This window comes from Emys orbicularis, chromosome 1 (assembly GCF_028017835.1).
Source record: "Emys orbicularis isolate rEmyOrb1 chromosome 1, rEmyOrb1.hap1, whole genome shotgun sequence".
NCBI lineage: Eukaryota > Metazoa > Chordata > Testudines > Emydidae > Emys > Emys orbicularis.
Genome location: NC_088683.1, coordinates 178061010 through 178086340, shown reverse-complemented (window position 1 = coordinate 178086340; position 25331 = coordinate 178061010). Strand labels below are relative to the sequence as shown.

At 44.0% G+C, this 25331-nt stretch overlaps 1 protein-coding gene across 2 annotated transcripts in view; it reads right to left on the bottom strand.

The window, feature by feature from the left end:
* The window catches only part of ARL6 (ADP ribosylation factor like GTPase 6), a 41486-nt gene that overhangs the window by 5022 nt on the left and 11133 nt on the right, over positions 1-25331 (bottom strand). The window contains exons 3-7 of one of the 2 annotated variants that reach the window (XM_065421756.1): positions 24159-24227; positions 20181-20275; positions 9455-9584; positions 3405-3460; positions 3280-3292 (exon numbers count right to left, since the gene is read on the bottom strand). In XM_065421756.1, the coding sequence (XP_065277828.1) occupies positions 3280-3292; positions 3405-3460; positions 9455-9584; positions 20181-20275; positions 24159-24227 (363 nt within the window). The remainder of the gene's footprint in view (positions 1-3279; positions 3293-3404; positions 3461-9454; positions 9585-20180; positions 20276-24158; positions 24228-25331) is intronic. The other variant, XM_065421748.1, reaches the window with a different exon arrangement.

Genomic DNA, 25331 nt, shown 5'->3' with positions numbered 1-25331 from the left:
CAGGTCCTCAAGGAATCAATTCTGAAGCACTAAGAGAGGAAAGTGATCAGGAACAGTCAGCATGGATTCACCAAGGGCAAATCATGCCTGACTAACCTAATTGCCTTCTATGAGGCGATAACTGGCTCTGTGGATGAGGGGAAAGCAGTGGATGTGTTATTCCTTGACTTTAGCAAAGCTTTTGATACGGTCTCCCACAGTATTCTTGCCAGCAAGTTAAAGAAGCATGGGCTGGATGAACGGACTATAAAGTGGATAGAAAGCTGGCTAGATCATCAGGCTCAACGGGTAGTGATCAATGGCTCCATGTCTAGTTGGCAGCCGGTATCAAGCGGAGTGCCCCAAGGGTCAGTCCTGGGGCCGGTTTTGTTCAATATCTCCATTAATGATCTGGAGGATAGCGTGGACTGCATTCTCAGCAAGTTTGCAGATGACACTAAACTGGGAGGAGTGGTAGATACGCTGGAGGGTAGAGATAGGATACAGAGGGACCTAGACAAATTAAAGGATTGGGCCAAAAGAAACCTGATGAGGTTCAACAAGGACAAGTGCAGAGTCCTGAACTTGGGACAGAAGAATCCCATGCACTGCTACAGACTAGGGACCGAATGGCTAGGCAGCAGTTCTGCAGAAAAGGACCTAGGGGTTACAGTGGACGAGAAGCTGGATGAGAGTCGACAGTGTGCCCTTGTTGCCAAGAAGGCTAACTGCATTTTGGGCTGTATAAGTAGGGAGGGGCATTGCCAGCAGATTGAGGGACATGATCATTCCCCTCTACTTGTCATTGGTGAGGCCTCATCTGAAGTACTGTGTCTAGTTTTGGGCCCCACACTACAAGAAAGATGTGGAAAAATTGGAAAAAGTCCAGCGGAGGGCAACAAAAATGATTAGGGGGGGCTGGAACACATGACTTATGAGGAGAGGCTGAGGGAACTGGGATTGTTTAGTCTGCAGAAGAGAAGAATGAGGGGGGATTTGATAGCTGCTTTCAACTACCTGAAAGGGGGTTCCAAAGAGGAACTGTTTCTCAGTGGTAGCAGATGACAGAACAAGGAGTAATAGTCTCAAGTTGCAGTGGGGGAGGTTTAGGTTGGATATTAGGAAAAACTTTTTCACTAGGAGGGTGGTGAAACACTGGAATGGGTTACCTAGGGAGATGGTGGAATCTCCTTCCTTAGAGGTTTTTAAGGTCAGGCTTGACAAAGCCCTGGCTGGTATGATTTAGTTGGGAACTGGTCCTGCTTTGAGCAGGGGATTGGACTAGATGACCTCCTCAGGTCCCTTCCAACCCAGATATTCTATGATTCTATGTTATAATAATTAATGAACTACTAATTTCAGAAGTGTGCATTAGAGTGAGGGAAATTCAAGTGATTCTACCAACCTAAATGTAGGATTTGTTACTATTTGTTTAGCAGTAGCACTCAAGGACTCAAACAACATCAGGGCCTCACTGTGCTAAGCACTATACAAACTCACAGTAGTACACAGACTTCACGAAAAAGATTAAAATCATTACATAAATATCTCATACAGTTTATGTAATTATGAGACTGCTACATGTGCTATGATCAGTATAATGTAAATGTATCACTGTCTTCAGTTCTTTAATCCTGGTCCCAAACAAAAAGAAAGTAGTGCACTTCTTTTAATAATTAGTCGTAGAAGGATTTAATATTATTTTACAGTTACAGAGCTTAACATCTTCCAAGGATTGCACAAACATTAATAAATAAATTAAATAATCAATCCTCAACACCTCAAAGAGATAGGTACTTTAGGAAGTATCGCTCTCAGGATATGTCTATAGTGCAATAAAATACCTCCTTGCGAGGGGAGTAGGTCTCAGAGACAGCTTCAAGCCTGAGCCTGAATGTCTACTCTAGAATTTTATAGTCAGCTGACCCAGGCTCTGAGACTTGGTGCCACAGGGGTTTTAATCAGTGTAGACATACCCTTAGAATTTCTAAGATACTTGTCAAGGAGCCAAGAATCATAGAATATCAGGGTTGGAAGGGACCTCAGGAGATCATCTAGTCCAACCCCCTGCTCAAAGCAGGACCAATCCCCAATTAGATCATCCAACAGATTTTTGCCCCATATCCCTAAATGGCCCCCTCAAGGATTGAACTCACAACCCTGGGTTTAGCAGGCCAATGCTCAAACCACTGAGCTATCCCTCCCCGCCCACCAAGTCCTTTAATGGGCTGCTCAAGGGCAAATGTACCACGTGGACTTCCCTTGGCCAGAACCCCTGGGCTTCTGGACTCCTAGGGGGCTGCCCCCAAGTTGCAGACCCTGGGTAGAGACCTGGCAGCTGCAGGGGTAAAATTGACATTTCGTTAAATTTTTTTCAGGATTTCCAGTTCATGGAAAATGTTGAAAAACTTGGATTCATTCCAATTTGGAATGAACCCAAATATCAAAACCATGAACTTCACTATTAACTGGAAACCCCTGTGTTGGCCAGCTGTACTTTTAACTCATTTTTTGAAAGTGACTAGATTTTAAATTGACAGAGTCCCTTTACAACTCAGAGTGTTCATAAGAAACCTGTTCTACAGCTCCAACAACAAATGCAGAAGCAAGGGCCCAAAATGTCTTCAGCTTCCATATCATTAAAAATGTATACGACACCATACAATACATTTTAATAGCCTTCTCTCGCCTCCAGACATTCATAAAAAATGGCTATTCCTCAGGGCCCAATCCTTCTGCTGAAATCAATAGCAAGACTGCCATTCACTTCAGTGGAAACACAATCACCCCTAAATGTCACGGCTTGAGTTGAGGACAGAGTCACATATGATGCAGTTAGGAAATATTTGGTGTTCAAGAGTTCTCTCGTAAGATTAACCTGAACTAGGACCAGTTCTTCTAGAAACCTTCATATATTGCTCAGCCTGTTTACTCAACATTTGAAAGGGATAATAAAATATGGAGAAAAAAAAGAAATATGGAACACTGGAGCATGACAGCTAAGGTAACTAGGAAAATAATTAAGTTATCATGTGCAACATAAGAAAGATTCAAGAGCACATTGTACTCTTACCCTAAGCAAGAAATTCTTAGTCTGAAAGTCCCACTTCCAATAGTGCATATTAATTTTTAGTAATAGTTTATCTTTTCTCCAAAGAATATTCTGTAATTTTGGGTTTGTTTATGTAAGTTTTTAAAAAGAAATATCACCTCTGCTGGAATGGCCCTTGCTGCAGAAAATCATAATAAAAAAAACAAAACACAAAGGCGTAAAATATCAGGTTTGGTACTGGTACTCACTGTGTGATTTGATCTGAGAGCAGAAATAGATAGAAACAAGGCAAATGAAATGAAAGAAAACTTACAAAATGAAAACAAAGTAATGGAAAGAAAATAAAATTATAATAGAAGTAGATTTGACCTACCTTGGAGCCAATCTACACCTTCTTGTAACCCTTCTCCTTTAAGCGCATCACTAGCACTAAAATAAACAGAGACTACACTATAAAAGCCATGTAAAGACACTGGTTTGACTACAAGTGGTTATCACATCTGAATTTTGTGAACTATGTGGTAAGTACAGTAGAATATCTCCAAATGCAGCATGTGTCAGTGTCAGGCATATTATTCTTTACCAAGAAGTAGGCCATGCCTACATGAGCACATTTAACTATTTCGCTAGAGCTATTCTAGTACAGTTTCTCTGGGTGGACACTATTCTGAAATATTTTCTCCGCTCTACATTATACCAGAACAGTTATTCTGCTACAGACATTCCCCTGTGTAGAAAAGGCCATAACAAATAACTTCTGCAAAGTTCATGATTAACATGCATTCCTGGCTGAGGCATAGGGGCCATGCTGACATTGGAGAGACAGTCATGCTGCACCCTGGCAACCCCCAGCTGGCATTAGGGACCATTGCCAGCTGATGTAGGTTAGCGTATTACCCAGGCTAAACTGGGACAAATACAGATCCACCATTAGAACCATGGAACCATAACTAGCTATTTACAACCCCATTTTGCTGCACTGAGATGAACTTAGCACAGCAGAGGATCTGGGCCACTATACTGGCTATTCATAAATCCATTTACAAAGGAATTTGGCCAATGCTAAAATAGATGACCCTTGATCATTTTGGAAAAAAACACCACCACCAAAACAAAACAAAAAACTGTAGCCATGTTATCATATGCAAACCGTGTAAAAGCAGAGAAAGGCTAGCAATTTATGAACAATAGGTGCATTTTCAAGTATGTCAGTTTCTGTGCAAAGTATTTTAGCTACATAATACAGAGGAGAAAGTGCTAAAAAGCATACTTGAATCACCATGATTATATATTTACTGAAAGTTGCAACTTTTTATTTTTTAAGTTTGAGAATCAACCATGAAAGGAAGTTCAGAGCTGACCATTTCACAGTATAAAATAAAAAGCAATTTCATTTCATTGTGACAGGATCTGGAGATTAGGATTTCATCCTTTCCAAAAATCTCCAGGTATTTTAAAATCAAGTGAACTAGTTTAAAAAAAAAAAAAAATCAGTAAATGAATGTGCTTACTACTAAAATTAAAGTTACACTAGACATTTTAAAACATCTGGAAATAATGCTCTGGTTTTGTTTCTCTCTCCTATTACTTTAGTATAGTATGAAACTGTTGTAAGAAGAAGAAGAAAAAGTGGTGCCCCCTCAGGGTATGTCTACATTGCGATAAAACCCCCCCAGCACTGAGACTTAGACCCGTGTCAGCTGACTCGGGCTGCAGGGCTAAAAACAGCAGTGTAGACATTCAGGACCTGGCTGGAGCCCAGGCTCTGAGACCCTCCCTCCTCATGGGGTCTCAGAGTCCAAGCTCCCGCCCAAGACAAACATCTACACTGCTATTTTATAGCTCTGCATGCTGAGCCCTGCTAGCCCAAGTCAGCTCATCTAGGCCAGCTGTGGCTATGCCGTGGGTCTTTTATTGTGGGGTAGACATAGCCTCAGGGTATATCTACACTGCAACGTAAGCCCAGGATTAGTGGGACTTGAATCCGTGGACTCTGGGTTTGAAAGCCCAGGGCTTGAGCATTCACACTCATTGGTGACCCTAGTTTAAGAATTTTTGAGCCCAACTCCACACTGGGAGTCCAATGTCCACAACACAGTATCCAACCAACCAAATCACAGGCTTTCTATCGCCCTCCTGCAAAGTGGCTGTTCTAGCCCTTTGTTCATGGTGCAGTACGGGAAAACGTGACTGCCACCCCACCCATCACAGGAAGTTGGTGGGCTGCAACAACACATTCTGCTGAACTATCATTTTGGTCTGCATGCTCCCAGCAACTGGAGCCAAGAGCATGGAGGAGTCACCATTTGAAGAACTTCTCTTGCTTGGGCTTTTGCTCCTGTTTCAGGAAACAAGCAGAGATTCCATGGTGGATGTTTCCTGACTCACCACAGGCACCTGATAGGAAAAATGATGGAGCAGGATGACGACGATACAGACAAGGAAGACTCAAACTGGCTGATGCTACTCATTACTCTTGGTATAGCTGCTGATGACCCCTACGTAGATGGGTGCTTGTGGAGTAGGGCCACAAGCACAGACTGGTGGGATCACTTAGTCATGTGGACCTGGGATGACCAGCAGTGGATCCAGAACTTTCACATGAAGAAAGCTACATTTCTGGAGCATTGTAAGCAGCTTGCCCCAATCCTCCAGCCTCACGACACACACATGATTGTCATGATTTTTGTTATGGATAACATGACTGCTAATGTAGTGGTGTGGGAACTGTGCATTTACATTATTGATATACATAGATTTCTTAATAATTTCTGTTTAGATTCACCTTGCCTTTTGTGCCTTACCATGTGTTTAGCTTTATTATTCAAAATACCTATTATAAGGTATGCCACAGTGATGGCAATAATTTTTAAAAATAAAATAAAAGCCTTTATTTGTATTATAAAAATAACCATATTAAAGTATTTCCAGGCAGGCCAGCTACCATTAGAATATTGAAACAATAATAAACCAATACCACAACCAGTAATAAAACAAAGTGCACGCAACACTGAACAATGCAAACAATGCCGTCAAAAAAATCCTCCAATTGTGTGTGTCCCCTGGCAAGTTTTCTTCTTCCTTTCTTGTGCATTTACCACTCATTTGCCACTGCTCCACGGGCATAGAGGCCTGCATAGAGGCGGACTGCAAGAGGGAGAAGGTCTGCACAGGGGTGGAAGTATGCAGGGGTAGATTTGCCCAGTACAGCTGCTATTAAGTCCCAGTTGCATGGACCAGTCAATCATGAAATTGTTCAAAGAGATCCTGGTATGCAGCACACGGTACCATGAAGGAGACTCAGGTCATGGTATAAGCATGGTAAGAGCCTGCACTCTTGCAGCTGTTAGCAAAAGCAGCCATTAGTCAAACAGGTCTTTCTGCTACACTCTGTCTTCCACCCTTAACTAACATTCCTGTTCCAGGAACTGCGATGCAAGTATCTGCTCCCATGCTGTAATTCTGTCCTCATCTCTGCAGCCTGCCTGTGCCTTTCCACTTGTCTCTCCACTTTCAGTGAATTCTTCTTTCTTTGGTATTGCACCTATTTGTTCTCCCTGTCCAGAACGTCAACAATAAATTCATCATGGAAATGCTTCCTCTAGGACTGGTGTATGACGGTATGGAAACCCAGGCTTCTAGTGGAGTGAGCAAAAGCTACCAAGGTAAAACAGCCAGAGAAGTACAAGTTTCTGCAAACAGATATAAAACAGAAAGTTAGTGTCACAGTGATTCACAAATAGTTCTGTGCATGAGCACAAAAACAAACAAACAAACAAACACAAAAAACAACACCTTGTGGAATCTCAAGGACAAAAAAAAATGATATTTGTAAAACTGAACTTCAGTATATTGTGAGAGGAATGCTTCAGATCCCAGAAGCTCCATGGACACAACCAGCTTAATCACAGTGGAAAGAGTGCACAGAGAATAGTAAATTAAAAATCACAATGATGTTTAGAAATTGTAGACTGCTTTGCAGCAGGGGGGTGACCGCAACATACTACATAAGCCTCTCTCTATCATTTTGAAGGACATAACTAATCTTGTACTCAGGTTAGTACAGAGATAGGGAGGAGGATAGCTCAGTGGTTTGAGCATTGGCCTGCTAAACCCAGGGTTGTGAGTTCAATCCTTGAGGGGGCCACTTAGGGATCTGGGGCAAAATCAGTACTTGGTCCTGCTAGTGAAGGCAGGGGGCTGGACTCGATGACCTTTCAAGGTCCCTTCCAGTTCTAGGAGATAGAATATCTCCATTATAAATATATATATATATATATATATATATACATACACACACACACACACACCACTGAAGTATTAAAACTTATCATGACTGAACAGCACATCTACCAGTGGAGTGGGCTGGCAATCTACCAAGGTGGCCCTGGAAAATATGGCTCTCTGTGAAATATGACTACCTAGCTGGAGCGCTTGCTACAGGAAAAGTTTGCAGCTATCAGCACCTGGGATTGGAACAAAATTCATGGGGGAAAAATCAACAGGATGCTGCATTAGCATCTACATGGATCACTGGCTCCCTACAGCTTCCAATACAGCATTTTAAGACTGCTGCAAACGCACACATTAATATGGACATACTGAAGAACTCCATAGTATCCCCCCCTTATTAGCTTGTAATAACTTTTGCATTGGTTATAAAAGGAAATCCCTCCCATTCCTATGTTAACAACAACAAACATGGAGCCAAAAGCTTACCAGGCTGAGTTCTGTCTCTTCCGATTTTCCTGCTAGTTCTGCAGCAGACTGCTCCTCGGTGAGCATCAAAAAGCTCCTCTGAGGAAGGACACAGGATATGCTGCAGCTGCTACAGTGGCAAAGCCTCCTCAGGGACCAGTTCCAGCACCAGTGTCACTTCATTAGCCTGATCCAGCACCTGCTGATTCCCCTCCAGTCCTATACTGGATTCAGGGGTCAGAAGGTCACCATCCCAGCTGACCAGGGCATTGTGAAGTACTGTTGGCTCCATGCTCAGCACCGTATACAGCACCTTGACAAACTCCTTGTAAGCAAGGTAGAATGACAGAGGTGATGTTCTCATCCCTGGCTTCCTGGTGGTTGGTCTTGAGCCATTTAATCCAATCCCTGCGCTGGTGACCAGGCCGGTGAATCTCCAACTCTGCCAGCTTCATGGTATTCATTCATGGTATTCTTCCTAAAAATCAAATTTTTGCTCGCCTCACTCCAGAGATTCACCAAAATCTGGCTGTGTTCCTGCAATCAGGAAGCAGCATGCTTGGCAAGGACTTCTTCTGGTCAATGGCCATTGCAAATGCAGAAGGTTCACTGAGTTTGCAGTTCAGTGATCAGAATAAAATGGTAGGGTTAAATGTGCTGAGCTGTTGTATTTGAACAAGGGGGGGTTGCTTCCATTCCCTAGGAGTTGAATGGCTACTCCTGGGATAGAGAGGACAAAGAACACCAGCCCATGGGATTGTGGGATAGCACTGGTGGACTCTCAGGACCCAAGTCTGGGAGTCCTGGATCCAAGCTGCATCAACACTGCAAAATGATGCAGTTTGGGCCCAGCAGGACCTGGACTCAAACCTACCCACCTCGCAGGGTCCTGGGGTCCAGGCCCCAGTCAGACAGAACTGTGTGTAGACAAAACGGGGTTTGGGCTCAAGCTGGAGTCTGAGCCTAGGCTTTCACTGCAGTGTAGAGAAACCTTAACAGTCTTATGGTCTAGTGGTTAAAAAACAAGGCTGGTCCCTGGAAGTCACAAATCCTATATACACCTCTGATAGCTGCCACTAACAAATGTAAAGCTTTTTCCTAGGGAAGAATGGGACATAAGCCATCAATTTCAGAAGAATTTAAACTATCACTTAAGAAAAGTTTCTAGTTTTTGTGATTGCAAAGATAACTTCCAAATGTGAACTGATGCAGTGTTGTCTTAATCTGCACACAGACAACTTCACTGCCTGTTGTACAATTGGTAGCTTTCCAAAGTACTCGCAGTGTGATAGTACCAAGATTCTGATCAGTTTCACAACTGATACTCAGAATCCCAGAGTGCATGAGAGGGACTAGCTACAGCACTCTGGTAAGAATCTACCACCATTCCACTTCCCAGCAACAGTGAGTGGGGTTGTTCTTCCCACTTGGACATTGCCCCAAACATCTCTGGGGGCAACCACTCTGATTCAGTTTCTGGCTAGTAGTTTTCTGGTAAATTTTTCAAACCCAACTCTACATTATTTTACAAATTAAATATTTTTTTCAACCAGATTTCATAGCAAGTATTGTACAAAGCCCTGTACCTACTCAGATGCCAGTGAAAAGTTACAGCATTTTATCTGGTTTGCTCTCATTTAAGTAATAGGATAGTGAATGCTATGGAATAGCTAAAAGTTGAACATTTCAATCAACAACAAAAAAGGTGAGGTAATAGTACTTTACCAGATATGCCATGGTTTATCTTTGATGTTCTCTAAAGACAGTAACTGAGAGACTTTCACAGATGATACCGCATCCCTGAGGTCCATCTTGTTAGCAAAGAACAAGATAGGTATTCTACGGTGTTTGATATCTAAGCATAAACAAAAGCAAGGAATACCAGAATATTTGGTAATGCTTGTCATCATTTGCAAGTAATGAAACGTGAACAACAAAAAAAGGATATACTGCTTACCTGTCATTGTGGTTCTTTGAAGGTTGTATCCTACCAAGACGCACACTGTTGGGTCACGTGGCCTCAGCCGCATGCTTTGGGAGTGCTCACAAATTTTCTGGTAAGTTTTGGAATCCCTCCCCAACTCAAATATCTTTATGGCTGTAGGTTTAGGTTGTTGGTGAAGAAGAGGAATATGTAGGCGTCAAATCATAGCTTCCAATCACCACATCTTCACTATTTAGTGAAGGACAGGGTGTATAAATAGCCACAAAATTGATTAAATTCAGAGTTCATACCCCTGCAACCATAACTGAATTAGGATAGATTGAGCTATCCTCCGGTATCCTGGAGGATATCCATTACTTTCTCTAAAGCCTACAAAAATAGAAAAAACATGTATTTGGTAATCCCTCACATCCCTCCTGTGCTTGAACAAAGGCCTCTTTTCCAATAGTTCTTCTCAGCTAGCAGCCGGAACCACAAGACTGGAGCAAGGAGTTCAGCGCATTGGCAATTAACTTAGTTCTTGGCATACTTACATACACCCAAGAAGAATATGGAGAAATGTCTTTATGCCACAGATGCAGACAAAGCAGTGAGAACACACTCAGCATCTATTAAAATGCTCAAGTCTGTCTGGCTAATATAGAATGTTAAAGAGTCATTGGAAGACAACAAAGTCCACCAGTGCTCTAGCCTAGCCTGTAACAAAAAATTGGGTAATAGCAAGTCTAGCTATGGGATACCTGTGTTGCTATTAAGGAAAAGGGTGGTGCATTAGGGGAGAAAATAAAGAAGACTACATCTGAATATATCATCCAAATCTTGATAGGAAGATGCTACTTTTTTCCCCATAACCATCAGAATTTGTAGTGAGCACTTCGGGTATAGCTTCTCCCTAAACTCCAAGGAATGGGAAGTAAGCACCACTAAGATATTAGAGTTTTTCAAAGAAATGTATGCTTTAAAGGATTACTAACTCATTTCTCATTACATTAGTTGTTTAAACTTGGAACCCACAGACCAGTCTCCTTTGCTGACAAGTAAGTTTCATAATTCGGAAGTGGCTTGTGGTGTTTTGTTTGTTTGTTTTGTTTTTTTAAAAAACAACTCTTCAGCCTTTCTTCATAATGGCTGGAAACTACATTCCTCCCCCCACAACTCCCACATTCAGAGATCAAGATGGCTCATCAAAAAGCAAACAGTAACTAAAACTGCCAGCTTTGGAGCTACTTCCCCCCCCCCCCCCCCAAGACAGCCTCTAGCAAATTAAAAATCTGAGAACATGCAACTTATGCTTAATTAAAGCAACTTTTAGGTTTCACACTTAAACAGCCAAGAAATGAAAAAGCTAAAGTTCCTACAGCAACATAAAGCTAGCTAAGTTAATCATGTTGCCCATGTGTCGCATTCTATGGATACATTAAATATAGGAATAGGGATATCAGATGCATGCAAAGTGGCCAAATTAATGTTATTGTAGGAATTCTAACATTTTTATTTCCATCTTTTATTTCAACTGTGCAAAGCTAGTGTTATATTAACAGTTTACCACTCTTAATTTCTTGGGTTATTGTGGGGTTTGGTTTGGTGGTATTATTATTTTTAAAGACAATGGGGTTAAAGCCCATTTAAGATGCCAACATCATACACTGATAAGTGTACACTTACGTAAGAGTATTCACGTCTATCTAGAAGCATACCTGTGTGTTAACAATATTTTCTAGTGCACGTACACAGTAGCCAGTTGTTAGTTTTTCATATCATTCATATCCATCTTTTTTCCCCCAAAACTTGGTTATAGTTGTTCTTAATGGGAATTATTTTATATACCTCATTTAAAAAATCAGCCATTTTTAAATTGTGTGAAGAGAGGTTTTTTTTAAATGGAAAAAGTATTTTACTAACCTGCACAGAACAGAAATGTCGAAAGTAATTTCCTCAGACTTTCATCTTTTGCAAGAGAACATGCAAAGAAAACATCTGCCCAAGAAGTGATTTTTCAGAAAGTTATGAACTTGTGAAACACTGGGGCTGAAACTGTTTTGCAACTTTTGCTTCCATTCTATAGTATCAGCTTTTTTTATATATTGCTACAAAATTATACAGCTACAACATACCTATAAAAACACAGAAGAAATTCTCCTCTGCCGCCTTCAAATAGCTGAACATTGTAGCTACTAGTTAAAGCCTGCTTCTCTGTTATAGTCGGAGGCCATGGTATCTTCCCTCTCTCCCCGATGCCTTGAATTTTATATAAGAGGTTTCTGAAATTTCTGAAAACTCGAAGATATCTTAGAAGCATGTTCTGGAGGTCAAGTAACCCAAGAGTGGATATCTATGCAAGATAACAACCTTTAGAGAGCATCAAGTATCCTAATTGCTGTAGAATAAAGTCATAATAAAAATATAACTGAGAACAATTTGTAGTATGTGTTGTCCAATTATAGTAATTTATTTTTCTTTAAAAATGTTTTCATTTTCATAACACAGCCAGCTATTGTAATCTCAAGGCACACACCAATATGCATCTCTTAAAAATAAAGACATCACAATGAAACTGACTTTACCATCCTCTCCTCCCCAACCACTCCAGACAAAAGCCTAAGAGAAAGACATGAACTTATACCTTATCCTAAGATATGTAACCCTCTTCTAGCAAACCTTCAAGAGATATTGATTTTGAATTCTAGACACCTTTTAGGGGATCACCAGACTCCGGTCTCCATTTAAATCTAGGGACATATTCTCAAGCGCACCAATTGATCTCAACTGCTGCAGTGGCACATGGGAAGAAGTGGTTTTGTTCCAAGTAACAGCCACAGTAAATATTACTAGCCTAATCTAGGTATTAACTGAATCAATCTGAAAGTACTTTAATCAAGCATAGTCAAACCTAGAGGAGAAGGTGATAAGTAACGGCCAACACTGATTTGTCAAGAGCAAATCATGCCATACCACCCTAATTTCCTTCTTTGACAGGATAACCAGCATAATGGTGAGGAGGGAGCAGTAGATAGGATATATCTGGACCCCAGTAAAGCTTTTGACACAGTCCTACAGGGCAGTCTCATAAGCAAATTAGATAAAGTTATTATAATGTGGGTGCACAACTGATTGAAAGAGCATACTCAGTAGTTATAAATTGTTTCCTGTCAAATTGAAAGGATGCATCAAATGGGGTTCAACAGGGATCTGTCTTGGATCTGGACTTATTCAGTATTTTCATTCATTATTTGGAGGACGGAATGGAGAATACACTTTTAAAATCTGTGGACAGCAAACTGGGAGGGGTTGCAAGCAATCAGGAGGACAGGAGAAGAATTAAATTATCTTAATAAATTGGAGAATTGGTGTAAAAATCAACAAGATTAAATACAAAAGTACAAAGAACTTCACTTAGGAAAGAAAAATCAAAGCTCAAATACCCAAAATAGGGAACAACTAGCAAGGCAGCAGTACTGCAGAAAACACTGTGGATTATAGTGGGTCTGAAGTTGAATATGAGTTAGTGCAATGCTGTTGTGAAAAAAGCAAATGCTATTCTGAGGCCTCAGCTGGAGTACAGTGTCCAATTTTGGACACCACACTTTAAAAAAGATGTGAACACACTGGACAGAGTCCAGAGGAGAGCTACAGAAATAGTAAGAGATTTGGAAAACATGACCTATGAGGAAAAGTTGAAAGAATTGGGCATGTTTAGTCGAGAGAAGAGAAGGTTGAGGGGGAACATGATAATAGTCTCTAAATATGCAAAAGCTTGTTATAAAGAGGCTGGTGATCAATTGTTTTCCATGTCCATGGAGGGTACAGTAAGAAGTAATCACTTAGTTTACAGCAAGGGAGTTTTAGGTTAGATATTAGTCAAAACTTTCTAACTACGAGATTAGTTAAGCACTGGAACAGGTTACTAGGGAGTTTGTAGAACCCCCATACTTAGAGGTTTTCAACAACATATTAGAGAAACACCACTGTCAAGGATGGTCTAGGTATACTTAATCCAGCCACAGCATGGGGAAAATGGATTAGATAACCTCTTGAGCTCCTTTCCAGCCCTACATTTCTATGATTTCTATGATGACTGCTAGAATGATTGCTACTACTCTTGCATACACCTTTGAATTATCAACCAATTCAGTAGTCCCATGAATATTCACAACAGTAAAACAAACAATTTCTATTACATTTGTTTTATGATGCTATGAGACATAAATTCAAGATATCCCTTTCCTGGGCCAATGGGAAAATGGTGCCCTGTAGAAGGTCACGAGCTTGATCCCTAGAAACAAGGTTACATTCATTTGTACAGTGAACTTGCTCTTCCTGCAGCCTTCAGTATTATGGGTCACTCTCTTCTCCTTGATATTCTGCTCTCTTGGCTGTTGTGGTACTGTCCTCCAACTACTCCCTCCAACTGTTCTTTCTGTCTCTCCTTTTTGTACCAGAGTCTGTCCTTGGGTCCTCTCCTCTTCACCAATCAGCTCTCACAGACCCAACTACAATTTTTATGCTAATCAACTCCTTAATCTTGTTGACCAAGCTGTACATATTTTGTTTTTACACCAATAATGTCCCCAGAATCACTTATCTTCATTAGTTTCCACAATAACTTTGTTTCTGACCAAGAGATAGTGTGTAAAAAGACGGTTACTTACCTTCTGTAACTGTTGTTCTTCGAGATGTGTTGTTCACGTCCATTCCACATTAGGTGTGCGCGCGCCGCGTGCACGAATCGTCGGAAACTTTTCCCTCAGCGGCTCCCGTCGGGCCCGCAGGGTCTCCCTTCCCGCCAGAGCGGCACCCCGCCCTCGCGTATATATATCCCTGCCGGCCCGACCCTCCCTCAGTTCCTTTTTGCCGGTGACTCCGACAGAGGGGAAGGAGGGTGGGAAGTGGAATGGACGTGAACAACACATCTCGAAGAACAACAGTTACAGAAGGTAACTTCTTCGAGTGCTTGTTCACGTCCATTCCACATTAGGTGACTCACAAGCTTACCATTGGAGGAGGGTAGGAGTCAAGGAATAACTGATTGAAGCACCGCCCTGCCGACCATCGCGTCATCCTTGGTCTGATGGTGGACCGCGTAGTGGGCTGTGAAGGTATGCACCGACGACCAGGTGGCTGCCTTGCAGATCTCCTGGAGCGGGACCTGTGCCAAGAAGGCCGTCGAGGACGCCTGGGCCCTAGTGGAGTGAGCCCTGATCTGAGGTGCAGGCATGTTGGCGAGCTCGTAGCACGTACGTATGCAACTCACGATCCATGCCGACAGGCGCTGCGTCGAAATAGGCTGGCCCTTCATCCGTTCCGCAACGGCCACAAACAGCTGAGTCGATTTACGGAAAGGTCTGGTACGGTCCAGATAAAAAGCCAATGCCCGCCGAACATCCAGGGTATGTAGGCTGCGATGGCTTGGGTCCGTATGGGGCTTGGGGAAGAACACCGGTAAACAAATGTCCTGCCCCATGTGAAAATTCGTGACCACCTTTGGGAGGAATTTAGGGTGAGGCCTAAGCTGCACCTTATCTTTATAAAAGACAGGTGAGGGCCCTCAATTCCGATACCCTCCTGGCCGAGGTGATGGCCACGAGGAACGCGACCTTCCATGAAAGGTGCGTGAGGGAGCAAGAGGCCAGGGGTTCAAAGGGCGGCCCCATAAGCTTAGTGAGGACCAGATTGAGGTTCCACGGGGGTATAGGAGGGCGCGAGTAAGGGAACACCCTGTCTAGTCCCTTGAGGAAACGGACTACCGTGGGGTTGGAGAACACGGATCTGCCCGAATCCCCAGGGTGGAACGCCGAAATGGCGGCCAGATGCACCTTAATAGAAGCGGGGGCGAGGCCTTGATGCCTGAGGTGCAGCAAGTAGTCCAGAATCAGTGGTATCGAGGCCTGCAAGGGCTGGGAGAGTTGAGGCTCACACCACAGGGAGAAGCGCTTCCACTTGGCAAGGTAGGTTGCCCTTGTGGAGGGTTTCCTACTACCAAGGAGGATTTGCTGGACCTCGTGGGAACATCTGTGCTCCACATCACTTAGCCAAAGAGAAGCCATGCCGTGAGATGCAGCGACGGCAGGTTCGGGTGGAGTAGGTGACCCCGATCTTGGGTGATGAGGTCGTGATGGAGGGGGAGGGCTACCGGAGTGGTCCCGGACAGTTCCAACAGAGTTGTGAACCAGTGTTGGCGTGGCCACGCCGGGGCGATTAGAATGACTGTCGCCCTGTCCCTGCGGGTTTTTAGGAGGACCCTGTGAATGAGAGGGAACGGGGGGAAGGCGTACTTCAGGCTTCCGCCCCACGGGATTGCAAAGGCGTCCGCCATTGAGCCCGGACTGTGGTTCTGGAACGAGCAAAATTGCGGGCACTGGCTGTTGTCCTTGTTGGCAAACAGGTCCACCTGGGGAAACCCCCACCTCAGGAAAATAGAACGGAGGATGTCCCGTCTCAGCCTCCACTCGTGCATGAGATAGGACCGGCTGAGACGGTCCGCCAGGCCGTTCTGGACCCTGGGGAGATATGCCGCCCGAAGGTGCACTGAATGGGCTATGCAGAAGTCCCAGAGGAGGAGAGCCTCGTGACAGAGGGGAGAGGACCGGGACCCGCCCTGCTTGTTTATGTAAAACATAGCGGTAGTGTTGTCCGTCAAAACCGACACGCTCTGTCCTCTTATGGTGGCGTGAAAGGTCTGGCAGGCGAGGCGAACCGCCCTCAGCTCCTTCAGGTTGATGTGGAGCAACCGTTCCTCCCTGGACCACAAGCCCTGAGTGCGCTGGTCCCCTAGGTGCGCCCCCCAACCCAGGTCCGACGCGTCTGTCACTAACGTCAGAGCTGGTTGTGGGGCGGCGAACGGGACCCCCGCGCAAACCTGCTGCTGATCGAGCCACCAACAGAGGGCGCCCGATACTCGAGCAGGGATCGTGACGACCATGTCCAATGGGTCTCTGTTGGGGCGATACACCTGGGCCAACCACAGCTGCAGCGGCCGGAGTCTGAGACGGGCGAGCCCGACTACGTGTGTGCATGCTGCCATGTGCCCCAAGAGTTGTAAGCAACATCTGGCCGTGGTCGTGGGGAATCGCTGCATGGAGGTTATGGCCTCCTGGATAGCCAGGAATCGCGATACGGGAAGACTCGCCCGTGCCGCCACCGAGTCCAGGACTGCCCCTATGAAGTCCAGCCTCTGTGTGGGGACTAGTGAAGACTTGGGCACATTGACCAACAGGACCTTCCGGGCTCAGAATGTCCACCATCGGGTCCTCCTGTTCAACCGTCTCCTCCGCTTGTAGTCCCAAGTTGAGGGCTACCCGTCGGAGCAGGTCCTGGTGCGCCCGGTGGTCAATAGGGGGAGGGCCGGACACTGTTGTGCCCGCCACGGCTTCGTCCGGTGAGGAGGAGGAGGTCATGGCCTTTTGAGCATCCTCGTCCTCCTGTAACTCCTCCTCAGCGGGGTGGCCCTCCGGGGTGCGTCCCCTGCCCTGAGTCAGGGACGGTGCCGGGCTCGGTGCCAAGTGTGCCCTCTCTGCGTCAGGTGGTCTGGAGACTGTGGCCTCCACACGGGAGGCAGGACGGCACCGTGGGGAGCGGGACCGGTCTCCTGAGGGGCCCGATCTCGCGTATATATATCCCTGCCGGCCCGACCCTCCCTCAGTTCCTTTTTGCCGGTGACTCCGACAGAGGGGAAGGAGGGTGGGAAGTGGAATGGACGTGAACAACACATCTCGAAGAACAACAGTTACAGAAGGTAACTTCTTCGAGTGCTTGTTCACGTCCATTCCACATTAGGTGACTCACAAGCTTACCATTGGAGGAGGGTAGGAGTCAAGGAATAACTGATTGAAGCACCGCCCTGCCGACCATCGCGTCATCCTTGGTCTGATGGTGGACCGCGTAGTGGGCTGTGAAGGTATGCACCGACGACCAGGTGGCTGCCTTGCAGATCTCCTGGAGCGGGACCTGTGCCAAGAAGGCCGTCGAGGACGCCTGGGCCCTAGTGGAGTGAGCCCTGATCTGAGGTGCAGGCATGTTGGCGAGCTCGTAGCACGTACGTATGCAACTCACGATCCATGCCGACAGGCGCTTCGTCAAAATCGGCTGCCCGATCTCGAGGTTCTGGACGGAGGGCCTTGCTGATGATAGGCCCACGGAGTCCAGAACGGCCACTGTCCAGGATGGCTGGTGATCCCCTAAAAGGTGTCCAGGATGGCTCCAATGCGGTTGCCACGAGGCCTCGTGCTCTCTAGCGGCGTGCCGTCTGCGGCCATATCTGGAAAAACCGGAGCCCTCTTCCGACGCTAGGGACGGCGACCTAGAGGGCCACGGCGGCACCGTCGGGCGGTGCCGGTCCGGTGTCGGAGAGCGGTGCCGTCTGGACCGGGACCGTGAGTAGCGCTGTGCCGATCTGGACCTGGAACGGTACCGTTGACCGCGGGACCGGGAACGGCTGAGGGAGGATGGTCTGGGGAACCTCGCCATCGAAGCGTCCCGGTGCCTGCTCGAGCCGGGCTGCTGGGACGGTGCCTCGCTCGCATCGGGGCCTGGCTGTTTGGTGGCCCGTTGCGCGGCGGGAAGCCGGGAGTCCACCGAGGCGGAGCTCGACCGGGACCGGCGCCGTGAACGGTGCCGAGATGGCGACCGTGATGGGCGCATCATCGCCGGCTTGCCCTTGGAAGGCAGTCGCGGCGGAATGTCTTTAGCGCGGAGTGTGTTGTCGGAGGACAATTCAATGAGGTCCTTTGCTGCCTCAAATGTGTCCGGGGTGGAGGGCTGTTCCAACAGTTCCTCCAGCCCTTCCTCCTCACTCGACGCGCTTGTCCCGGGGCTTGACGGGCCTTTCGGCGCCGGAGCCACTGGTACCGGGACCTGTATCGGGGCCGTCACGGCCTTGGCCGCACTTGCGGTCTTTGCCGGTGCCACCTTCTTGTGTGGGGAGCGACCCCGGGCCTTGGGCTGGCTCTTGGACTTGGCCGGCGAAGAAGACCGGTGCCGGGCGTGATCTCGCCGTGGCGGCACCATAGGCTTAGTCTGCACCGCCGGTGTCGGGTCGCGGACCGATGACGGGGCACTCCGCACCGAAGCCGACGGTGCCGCGGAAGAGGAGGGCTGTAACGCCGTCTCCATGAGGAGCTGTTTAAGACGAAAGTCTCTCTCTTTCTTAGTTCTGGGCTTGAAAGCCTTAGAAATTTTACAGCGCTCCTTCTGGTGTGCTTCCCCAAGGCAACGGAGACACGACTCGTGTGGGTCGCTCACTGGCATAGGCCTGCGGCACGCGGCACAAGCCTTGAAGCCTTGGGCGTGCGGCATGCCCCGCCGCCCAGGGCCGGTGCCGGGGTTGATCAAACCCCTATCACCAAGATATTTTTTGGTCTTTGTGAAGAACTAATTAACTACTTAACACTAAACACTTAACTATATTATGAACTGATAACTATTGCTAATGGCTATGCTAAGGGACACTCTCAGGCGAGAGACAGAGTTGTTCCAACGTCGCCACGGGCGGTAAGAAGGAACTGAGGGAGGGTCGGGCCGGCAGGGATATATATACGCGAGGGTGGGGCGCCGCTCTGGCGGGAAGGGAGACCCTGCGGGCCTGACGGGAGCCGCTGAGGGAAAAGTTTCCGACGATTCGTGCACGCGGCGCGCGCACACCTAATGTGGAATGGACGTGAACAAGCACTCGAAGAAGAACAACTTTTCCTTATGTTGTCAGAATCCTACCCTACAACTTTTCAGTGTGATAGATCCAGCAATCAACACCCCACTGAACTGCTAGAATATGCCAGACTGGGAACTAAAATTAGGCTATATAGCAGTTTTACTTTAAATTTCCTGCATAGGGTTTGTTCTCGTGATTAGTCAGAACATCCACATTATGCAAGTAAACTGGTTTAATTCCAATACCCCTGGGAACAAATATGGAAACCCCCCACAAAACTTATTTCAAAATGTAACCTTAGAAATAATCATGAATCTCCCTCCCTATTTAGACAGTTGAAATTGTGGCATCATTTAGCTATCACTACTTCTGGCTGCAAAGCCATAAAAGAAGTTTCTAGTTCTAGTTTTTAACCTCTTCAGAAGCCAATACCGAGGTCTGGTACAGCACTAACCAAACAGCAAAAAGTTATATTGCAGTAATTCATGGTCTTAATGGAAATTTTTTCAGACATTGCAGATGAAAAACATGTTGTCTATGAACTCAAGGCTTTTAAATGTCACGATTTACTGTCCCTCAAAGCAACTATTAACTTCTGTTCCACCTTGATCAAAAAAGGCCCAATCCAGCTCCTACTGAGGTCAGTAGGAATCTTATCAGGTTCTAAGTTTTGATGTTCTCCTCAACAGAAGTAAATATTGGCTTGTTATACAAATTCCATTTTACTTTTATTCTAGCTCCTATCAGTGGCTAAAAAGGAGGGAAATTTACTTAAAATGCAGAATGTCTATAATAACAAGAGTTTCTATGTTTAAAACAATACAACATAATATGGAGATGGTAGGAAAATACAGTTTTCTCACCTGGATGATTCAGGAGGGTGTCAAGTTCTTCTTTGGCCACAACCATTCTTAATTTATCACTGCTATCAATGACAAAAATAATGGCCTGGCCTTCTCTGCATAATATAGAAAAGTAAAGAGGCAAATTTATAAGCGCTCTCAGAAACTTTTACCAACAAAAGCCTTTCAAAATATTTTCTTTACTCCTCTCCCATGCAGAGCTGTCTAGGTATTTCTACAATCTCAGGGAAGATTTTTGCTAGAAACCTTTGAGTTGAGGCCAGTTTCTGAAATCTGGCCTTTTGGTTAACAATGTAACTTCTGCTATGAAAACTATCAATTTCACAGCCCATAAGGTTTGTTGTACACAGATCTTTCAGGAAAGCTCAATTCCTCTGCTGAAACACATGAACACCCAATGTGGCAATATTGGGTGCTGACATCGTTGGGCCAGCCAGTGTGAAAAGGGTTAAACCTCATCAAAATGGTCTTGAAAAATTATATTCAAGTCATAGTTCTTTAGTTCCTTGACTAAAGAATCTTGTTAAGAGTCCACTCAGACAAGAACTTTGCTCATCTACAACCAGTTTAACAACTGTGTATATGCAGAGTCATTAAGCTCTGTCAAGGTCTGCATAGATGAATCAAAATGGAAGAGATACCAATGTTTAAACCAGTAGTTCTCAAACTTTTTTTTTCATGGACCACTTGAAAATTGCTAAGGGTCTTGGCGGACCACTTAATGCTCTCTCCAAATGTTGTTTGTACCGTTAGCTAACTATTGTAAAGCGCTTTGAATAAAAGCGCTATATAAAAAAACCTTAATAATAATTAAGGTTTTTGTTCTACAAATAAAAGCACACAACTCTCATTTTAATATCAGTAGTCTTACCTTTCTAATTGGATGGATGTGCCCTCTCTCCCACGCCACAGCAGCCCCCGAGCTGGGGCTGGGAAGGAGGGGGATCTCTCCCCCGCCACAGCAGCCACAGAGCTGAGGCTGGGAAGGAGGGGGATCTCTCCCCAGCAGCCGCTGCCCTGGAGCTGGGGAAAGTCGCCTATTTCTCTGGCCGCCGCAGCCCTGCACGTCCCAAATTCCCCCCACCCCTTCTTCTCACCCCACTGCCCCCTCCCACCTATCCCCTATTCCCCCCAAGGCCACCACCTCACATGTGCATCTTCTCCAAGGTCCAGACACATAATTAGTGGAGCCATGCCTGCGCGGCTCCACTAATTAGTTGGATGGCCCTTCATTCTCTCGTGTGCAGCCGCCCAGGTGCTCACCTTAGAGAGAACTATCCACGGACCACCTGAATGGAGCTCGCGGACCACTGTTGGTCCACAGACCACAGTTTGAGAACCTATGGTCTAAACCACCAGTATCTTCAAGAATGCAGACACACTTTCAGTATGCATAGCCGATTCAACTAGCAACTTTGTAGACTTAATATTGAGAGTTATTTTTGCTTTCTAATAAAGGGAAAATTGAAAATGTTTATAACAGTATATCAATGCATTTTCTGAACTGTATACAAGAAACCCCTATAAATATTTTTGTATTTTACTGAATTTTTTGTAATCTTTTTCTCTACATCTTAATCTTCCTTGAAGGTCAGCTACCAGTATGCTTTACCCTCTCATCTCCACAATACAACCCAATCCTGCAATTCTTGATCACCTACCACTGACATTGAAGAGAGTGGGAAATTTGGCCAAGTTAAGATTGCATGACTAGGCCCACATTTATTGGTGTGTATTGCATAAAAAGTTAAATAAATTGTAAGCAAATGCTTAATATTTGTTGTGAATGTTCCAGCATTATCTAAAACTACTAAAATAAAGTGTTAACATCAGGTTTGTACAATAGTACTATAGTGAAGTTACAATTCTAGCATATATTTACTTACAAAGAAACAAGATTCTCCTATGTCTCACACACACAGATACAAAAAACCAGTAACAGGGACAATATTCAAGAGTCAAGATACCATATGCATCATTAAATCAGATTTCAAGTTATGTACCCTTGAAGAGAGAGGTGTAAGCCAGATATGAAAAAAGTGCAAGTGTCAAGTAGTTGGAAGTACCTACTTATGTGCACAGGTTCTAGATCAGACCTATAGATTAACTTTGCAAGCACAGAAAAATGGCTGTCTTGCTTATCTTTACTAGTTTATTATATTGCTTTTCTGTATGCTACTTTTAACTGGAATTAAATCCCATATAGATAAAAACTGCAGTGGATAGGGAGGATATTGATATGAGAGTGCACTGTAGTGTCAGTGTCAGTGTTACTGCTAAGAAACTATACTCAAACTGTGGACATGATACAAATGAAAACTAACCAGTTGCGCACACACTGATTTTCTGCCACATAGGACATCACTGTATTAAAAACTGGCATTAAGATGTTTCTCCTATCACACACTTTGACTGAAATTTCCAAAGCAGCTTCTGGGAATTTGGCATCCAAATCCCATCCAAATTTGGCACCTAACAACCTTAGGCTGCTTTGAAAATCCCAGCCTTAATGCACATTTACAAAATAGCCATCTATCTGACAATTTCTCAAACTGCCAATTCATTTTTGTAGGAAAAGCCTCTATGCTAATCCCCAATTTAAAAAAAAAAAAAAGAAAAGAAAAGAGGAAGAGGAACAATAAAGAATATTACAGCAAAGTTTATCAATAATAAAGACATCAACATTCAAGCATTCAAAATGGAGAATTCAGGTTACTTTTGTCTTGCTCACTATTGGCCTTCATATTCATATGAATGATAAGAACTGAGAGTACTTCAGAAGCTAGAAATCACTAAAAAAAGAGTTTCAAATGTTAATATCAGCAAGAAATAAAATGGAAAAAATCTAAAGATAGGGCATATGCCAAAAGAACAGCACAATTTTATTAGGTGCGTTTATTTGATTTTTGCCACAACATATAGGATAAAAGGTATACAATTTGTTAGTACGGTAACCTGATAATTACATAGATGCCTCATTCTTTGAAGCTTTGCATTACAATTGTCAACAAAAACAGCAGTAAATCAGCATCTTTTAGTTTCATCCAGGCCTCATAAAGTGGATATGAATGTCAGGAAAACAGTAAGATATCCATCCTCTACCTCTGTGATTCCCCAACTTTTTTTTTTTTTTTTTTAAAGTGTTCAAATTTCTCCTTTTCTACGCTGCCCTCAGTGAACTGACAACCAGTCCCCATACATATGCTTGCTACCAACTGTTCATAAATCTCCTTATTTTCTATCTCCACATGCTCTCTTATCCCATATTTTATTGTTCTAAGTGAGATGAGTTTTGAATTATTTATACTAACAATCCAGTATAAACCTGCAGCGAGTATTATGGATTAATCAGAAACACATAGCTACATCTAACACAAGCTTGATGTCTCAGTACAAGAATACTTAAGGAGACTACCATAACCATTATAAAGCACTAGATAACTCCAAACCAATTAGTTTAGAAGTGGAATGCTGCTTAAACCTTTGTTTAAGAACAATATTATTAGTAACAGTAGTAGCATAGGAACCACACTCCTTCATGACTCATCTAAATTGCTTATAAAGCCATCATTATAAATTTTAGGACTAATAATAATCAAAGAGGCTGGTAAAACCACACTTTTAAATTTTCATATATTATAAAACTAGATGGGACCATTATGATCATCTAGTCCAACCTCCCATATAATGAAGGCCATAGGCCTTCCGTGAATTAATTCCTGTTTGAACTAGAGCATACCTTCTAGAAAAATATCAAATCTTGATTTAAATTTTTCTGGTTATGGAGAATCCACCACAATGATTGTTGTGCCATTGGTTAAATACCCTCACTTAAAAATGTGCACCTTATTTCCAGTCCGAATATGTCTAGCATCAACTCCCAGCTCTTATAACTTGTTATACCTCTGTCCAGATTTTAAAAAAAATATTTAGCTACTATTAACAGCAATGTTTTAAAATTTAAAAAAAATTACTCACTTGTAGTAATGTTCCCACAGGTTTCTGTATCTGCCTTGACCTGACATGTCAAACACCGTGAAAGACAAACTGAAAAGGAAGAAAGAGTGAGGTACAGATCCCATAGAACAAAAAAATATTTTCCTCATTTTCATTTAACACTTTTAAATGGACAGTTAACTTAAAACATGGTAAATTTAAAAAAAAATCAAAATAAACTTCCGATATGACACCAAACCCCAGACCTTCCTGCCAGTTTTGGTGGTTGTACAATCATAATTTCCCATTAAAAAATGTTTTCTCTTCCCCCTTCTGCTTTGTGAAAGACCCACACAAAAAAACAGGGAAAATAACTGACTATACAAAGTAGTGTCAAATACAAAAAGTAAACAACCTGAAAAAATGGGGAGCGAAATGTTTTTCTGTATGTCAATCATACAGTAACAGTGTAATAGTAAGTAAATAAAATTCAGATGGAAGTGTGATTTTTAAATTTCATGGCATGCCTTAATATGCACAGATGGCTTTCATTGGCTTTAGTGGGCAGAACTATCCTTCAAGAAAGAATCCTTACAATGTAATATTTTAACTTGCTCAACACTTGAGAATTGCTTGGGGAAACCCAATAGTAAAGCAGACAATGGTCTACTGTATCTTCAACATTTAACCCGAACACTAAGCACAATCGTAAGTCCACTTATGAAAGAGTTACAAAACAACATTTTGATCAACTTCTGGAATCAAGTAAGAAGCATCCATATAAATGAAGTTAAGCAAAATGTGGGCAAAGCTAGCCTACTGACATTATTTGTATTAAGTTCAGTATGAGGGATTGTCTACAGAGGGAAACTGACCAGGTTCCTTAGAGCCCTTAAATGAGCCAGATTTCTAACTCCTCTGACCACTCTTTCCTCCTTCTCTGCAGCAGGACACAGTAGCAGCAGCAGGAACCAGCTCCAGCAAGCCCCACACATGGCCAGCACAACAGGAAGCAGCAGGAAAGGGACCTCTGGTCACTTTTTACTTCTTGAAAATTTAGAAATAGAAATGAAGATTTTCTAAAAGGTGAAAGTGAAGCTGTGAGTAATCTCCCAGCCCCTCAGCACAGGAACCACCCCCATGAACAAGGCTCTCCTCTCTTACAAAGAAGGATCCCTGAGCCCCAGCCTTGCTTCTTCACCTTCACAACCACCT